Source organism: Notothenia coriiceps, unplaced genomic scaffold (genome assembly GCF_000735185.1).
Source record: "Notothenia coriiceps isolate Sejong01 unplaced genomic scaffold, NC01 NC01_scaffold00001195, whole genome shotgun sequence".
Classification (NCBI taxonomy): Eukaryota; Metazoa; Chordata; class Actinopteri; order Perciformes; family Nototheniidae; genus Notothenia; species Notothenia coriiceps.
The window spans coordinates 8,438-13,761 of record NW_011333896.1 but is presented as its reverse complement, the minus strand read 5'-3'; the positions used below and the strand labels follow the sequence as shown (position 1 = coordinate 13,761).

Sequence of the window (5,324 nt, the reverse complement as noted above, 5' to 3'; positions counted from 1 at the left end):
AGATTTTACACCTAAGCAGAGGTGGGAAGTAGTGGAGTACTTCTTACATTTTCCAAACAGGCTGGTTCCTTTAGTTTGAATGTGTGTTTGGTGGCGTGATCATTATTATTTAGAGTCATTGCGTGCCTATTGATTTGAACACGATCCGTGTATCCATCATTTCCTGGTCTTCTCTAAAGAAGAGGGACCAATGAAAACGTTGTCATGTTGCCGTTGGTCACCATGGAAACATTCATTAGCTAACAATGACATTATTGTTCTATTAATATAAAGGGAGGTCAGGTACTCTTTAAAACAGCTGCTAGTTATGGGTACTTTTTACTGAAGTACATTTCAAAGCCCTTCTTTACTTTGACTTGAGTAAAGAAGTTTAGTCAGTACTTCTACTTTCACCAGAGTATTTTTAAAAAGGAGTATCTGTACTTCTGTAGTGTCTCTTGCCATCTCTGCACCTAAGTTATTTACATACTCTGACAACAGCTCACTGAGGAGTTCAAGTAGATACAAAATAACAACTTCAGTGACTGCTCTGAGCTTACCCTAACATCGGTTTCAGAGCAGTGAAGCATACAATGCACACATAATACTGTAATTACTTACAGCGACCAAAACGGGCTTAGTCATGGCTGTTCAAAGAGTTCACCCCTGGTGTGATTTAGCGAGAGTTCAACAGTTTAAAAGGTCACAACAAAAACCGAGGACATGGAGAAAATAAACAGAGATGGGGAGGTTGAATCGTGGGTGAAAAATATATCTATATAGTTGCAAAGTATCTTTAGTTTTAAAAGCCCTGAATACCTATTTTTCACAGTCAGCAATAGAATCCTACATGAACACCAAAGCAAGGATGTTTAATATTATTTCACTAGAGATGTTGTTCTGTATTTTGTCCGTGGTCTTCTCGCTGGTTTAAAGATGGGTAACACTTAAAGAAAATGTGATGTAAGAATATGACAGTTGGCTTTTAGGTCAAATTTGATCAAATGACACCCACACCCTGATGAAGCCGATGAGCTCTTTAAAGGTCAAGCTTTTTTATTAATGATTACTCAGTATGAAATTTGTATTAGTCATGGATATGAAATACTTAACAAATACATTTGAGGCCAGGTTCTCAGGGTTAATTCAAAGTTAAGGATCCTTAGCTGATCTTTGAACATTTTCATGCTAGACAAATCCACACATTCAGTCCCACTGACTGACTTGAGTTGCAGACAATCCAGGGGCAGATTTCTCGAATGATAGCAATCAGATGAACATATGATTAGATATCTGCTGCTGTAGATCTTAGAACGTATTTTTCTCTGACATTATTGAATGAATACAGATTAAACCACTTATGCACTTGCCCTGCTGAAGGAACAAAAGAACATTTGGTTTCCTGGATTATGTGGTAAATTCTTAAAATGCTGAATGCTAAATTGATGCTAACAAAGGGTAAATTGAGGACGCAAGTCTTCTTAGGGGAGTAAGTGAGAGAAATTGAGGCACAGGGAGAAATAACACAGGGGAGTGAGGACGGATGGTACATTTAGAGCAGCCTTTTATAAGAGGATGGACTGAATAATGACTTAAATTAGCCGGATAGTGGCACCCATGGATGGATGGACTTTTAGATTCAGACATATGGATCCTACCTTCAGAGCATCCCTCGGAGATCTCTAGCAGGTATGTTAGAGCCTCTGAGCCTCCGGTGTCCTGGGGAGGATCTGTTGGATGATTAAAAAGGTTTGGGTTATAAATATCATAAGCAGGAGAGAAATATGTGTGAAACATCTGCATGCTGACATTTATGACTTCACTTCAAAGACATCAAATAAGAAAAACTGGCTCAGTATTAGCACACATCAATTGAAAAATGATGAACACATTCATAAATCATCCGTCAGACTCTTCATGACATTAAGCTTCCTCATCAATCCTGAAGACATTATGGGATATCTCATAAAGTGTCAGGAACTGTGACAAATTGTCTGTCTTTCAGCCAAAGCATAGTTATTTAATTGCTGCACGTTTCAGTAGTAAGGGGGCTAATAAAAGATTCATTTGGTTTTGTTTTCATGTGTATATTACGGAAGTGGATTAGGGCCACATTAAAACAAAAATTGGGAGGATTTGAAAAACTTTCTTTTTTTTTTGTTCTGAGAAAAAAGTCAGAATTCTGAGATTAAAGTCCGAATTCTGAGATTAAAGTCCGAATTCTGAGATTAAAGTCAGAATTCTGAGAAAAAGTCAGAATTCTGAGAAAAAAAGTCAGAATTCTGAGAAAAAGTCAGAATTCTGAGATTAAAGTCAGAATTCTGAGAAAAAGTCAGAATTCTGAGATTAAAATCAGAATTCTGAGAAAAAGTCAGAATTCTGAGATAAAAGTCAGAATTCTGAGATTAAAATCAGAATTCTGAGATTAAAGTCAGAATTCTGAGAAAAAGTCAGAATTCTGAGATTAAAGTCAGAATTCTGAGAAAAAGTCAGAATTCTGAGAAAAAAGTCAGAATTCTGAGATTAAAGTCAGAATTCTGAGATTAAAGTCAGAACAAAAAATATACGTTTTTTTTTCAAATCCTCCCAAAAAAAATTAATGTGGCCCTAATCCTCGTCCGTAGTATATGGCCTATTTGGAAAAAACTAAACATTTTACATTTGTTGTGATAGCAACTGGAGCATAATATGCTATAGGGAATGATTTATTCTGAGATTGTAGGTAAATCAGAACTGCTGGAAGCAACCTCCTCAGCTGTGCCACTTCTCATACATTACATTACATGTTAGACGCTTTTATCCAAAGCCACTTACATACTCAATACTGTGGACAATCCCCACAGGAGCAATTTGGGGTGAAGTGTCTCAGGGACACAACGACATGCTGACTGCAGTGGGGTTTGAACCTTTGACCCCCTGATCCCAACGCACAACCCACTGCACCACACGCCTCCTCCATACTTATTGTATCAACACTGGAGCAATAATTACAGTGAGGCACGCCCTCGGGTGGTACAGTTATAATAAATAAGCAAAAGTAAAAAAGCAAGCTGTTGTTGGTGGACAAATCACACGAATATACCAACTAACTCAACATCCTTTAAAGGTAAATTGTTTAACATAAAAAATACATTGTGTTTACAGCTTTTATAGTAAAGTAAATGATCTAAATGGTGATCAGTGCATTTGAGAAAGGGCAGGCTGCAGTACTAGCGCAGGACAGATGGACGGCTGCAGACATGAGGACTTTTATGGCTGCTAATTCAGTTTCATGATAACACTCCAGAGGCAGCAGTTTGTCAATGACTATCCATCACTACATTTCCTCTGCAATACGCTCTGTTCGACCTTTTTGATTACAAAAGCAACAACCTAATAAAAACAATGACACTTTGGACATTTATTTGAATCAAACCAATGAAAACCAGATTATTTTAAAGCTATATTCTTATATTATTCCAATAATAAATGTACACACTATCCAACCTTTGCTTTCTTTCTTTTTAAAGCAATCCTAAGTATCTCAGCAGTCTTTAAATTGACTACACGATCAAAATAAAGGGTTCAAATTAAAAGAAGAATTCACTTTTGGTGGTTATGTTTCCCTGTGACTTTGTGTATTTCCACTGGTCAACGCACCAGAATGTTTAATGCATGTGCACGTGTGTGTTGGTGCGTATCTTTACCCCATGTGATGGTGAATCCGTAGGGGGTTTCTGCGGTGACACAGGGGGTAGATGGAGGGCCTGGTTTGTCTGGATTGGTGGTGCACACCAACACTTCACTGGGACTGCTCTTTCCCTCCATGTTTGATGCTATGAGCTGCAGGAAATGGGCGGGGAAATTGACAAATATAAGCGTTGATAAAGGAAGGACAGTGTAAGGCGAACAAGAGAAAAGGAAAACAAGAAAGAGGAAAGAAAAAGACAGGAAAATAGGGTGTGCCAGAATGACAGGATACAGAGAAAGGATGGTATGAAGAATGGGAGAAAGCAAGAAAAGAGTAAGAGAAGACACGATGAGTAACAGTGGGGTGGTAATGGTGTGGACATTTATCAATAAGTAAAGATGCAGCCTGATAAATAGGAGCCATTACTCTCTGTTCCTCACACCTGTGTCTTCATCACTCTTCAGTTTAATTCTTCCATTAACCCATCCCGTGTGGACAATCAATTATTTGTTCCCAGATGTTCTCAGCAGTTGGCCTTCACCAAGAACACAGGTGTCTCTTGTGAGCATGTATGTTCATGTGCTCGGGTTTAATCAGAGGATGCAAGTGAGGACAGGTACCCGTGAGTGGAAGTCCACGGGAGATGTGTTATATGATTGCACCGTAATGCACTGCTAACAAGACACACTCAGCAGTGGTTGCATTTGTGATTGCGCAACACTCGCTTACAGAGATTCACTGATGGTACATTTAGTCTCACAATGTCCCCTCATGATGAAATGCTATCACAGCTTTTAGTCGAGCCGGACAGTGTTCTCTACTCGCTAAATGGCTGGTGAGTGGCCTTCCTTCACTTCTGCTCAATTTGCAGTCAAATTTCTGGTGGTATACTGATTATACTATACTGTATTCATTCCTATATTGATTGTTTTATAATTACAGAAAGTCGCCCGAATACATTTGTATCCTTGGAAACATTTACCAGAAAGAGACCATCACTGACCGGAAATTAATTAATAGGCAGACATGATGACTCGTTTTATGAGCTGTTCTCAAGCCAGAAAGCCGAATTCAAACTAAAATAAGTTTAAAAAAGATGTCAAGGTTAGCCGTATTATTGGGGTTTTTACGTAACTTTTAAGCTACATTTTTAGTTTTTATTGTAATTGGAAATCCCACTCAACTCATACACCAAAAACAGCTAATGCTATATCATGCTAATTCTTATTAATTTCTATCATTTTGAAATATGTAAACACGCAAACACGTTTGCTTCCAGGAGAGTTTTCTAGATGAGAAGACTTAGAGTACTCTAATGTTTGTAAGGTACACATGAAGCTATAATCTGCAAAGATAAAGCTGGACTTGCTTTTCCAATGAGTTTCTGGAGTCTTACTGTAGCTAAGCTAACTGGCTGCAATGTTAGCTTCATATTTACCCACACAGACATAAGAGTGGTATAAGTCTTCTCTAACTCTCAACCAGAAGTATCCCGTATGTCTTTTATGTATATAAAAATATAAAAAGGTAAAAAAGGTCAATGCAACAAAGTTCCCGCAGCTTAAAATGATAATATATTATTTAGCTGGGGAAAGTTTGTAGGTATACTCATCAGACTTTGAAACTGATTATATCGTTTTAAGCTGTGCTTTGTTGCATGTCATAGCCTACCCCC

The 5,324-nt window shown here is 38.0% G+C and overlaps 1 protein-coding gene across 1 annotated transcript in view; it reads right to left on the bottom strand.

Moving 5' to 3' along the window:
* Positions 1–1,637: 1,637 nt before the first annotated feature.
* The window catches only part of LOC104959638 (fibronectin type III domain-containing protein 3B-like), a gene marked incomplete at both ends in the record, with an annotated part of 8,419 nt that continues 4,732 nt past the window's right edge, over positions 1,638–5,324 (bottom strand). The window contains 2 exons of the mRNA XM_010787544.1: positions 1,638–1,709; positions 3,666–3,801. Of these exons, the coding sequence (XP_010785846.1) occupies positions 1,638–1,709; positions 3,666–3,801 (208 nt within the window). The remainder of the gene's footprint in view (positions 1,710–3,665; positions 3,802–5,324) is intronic.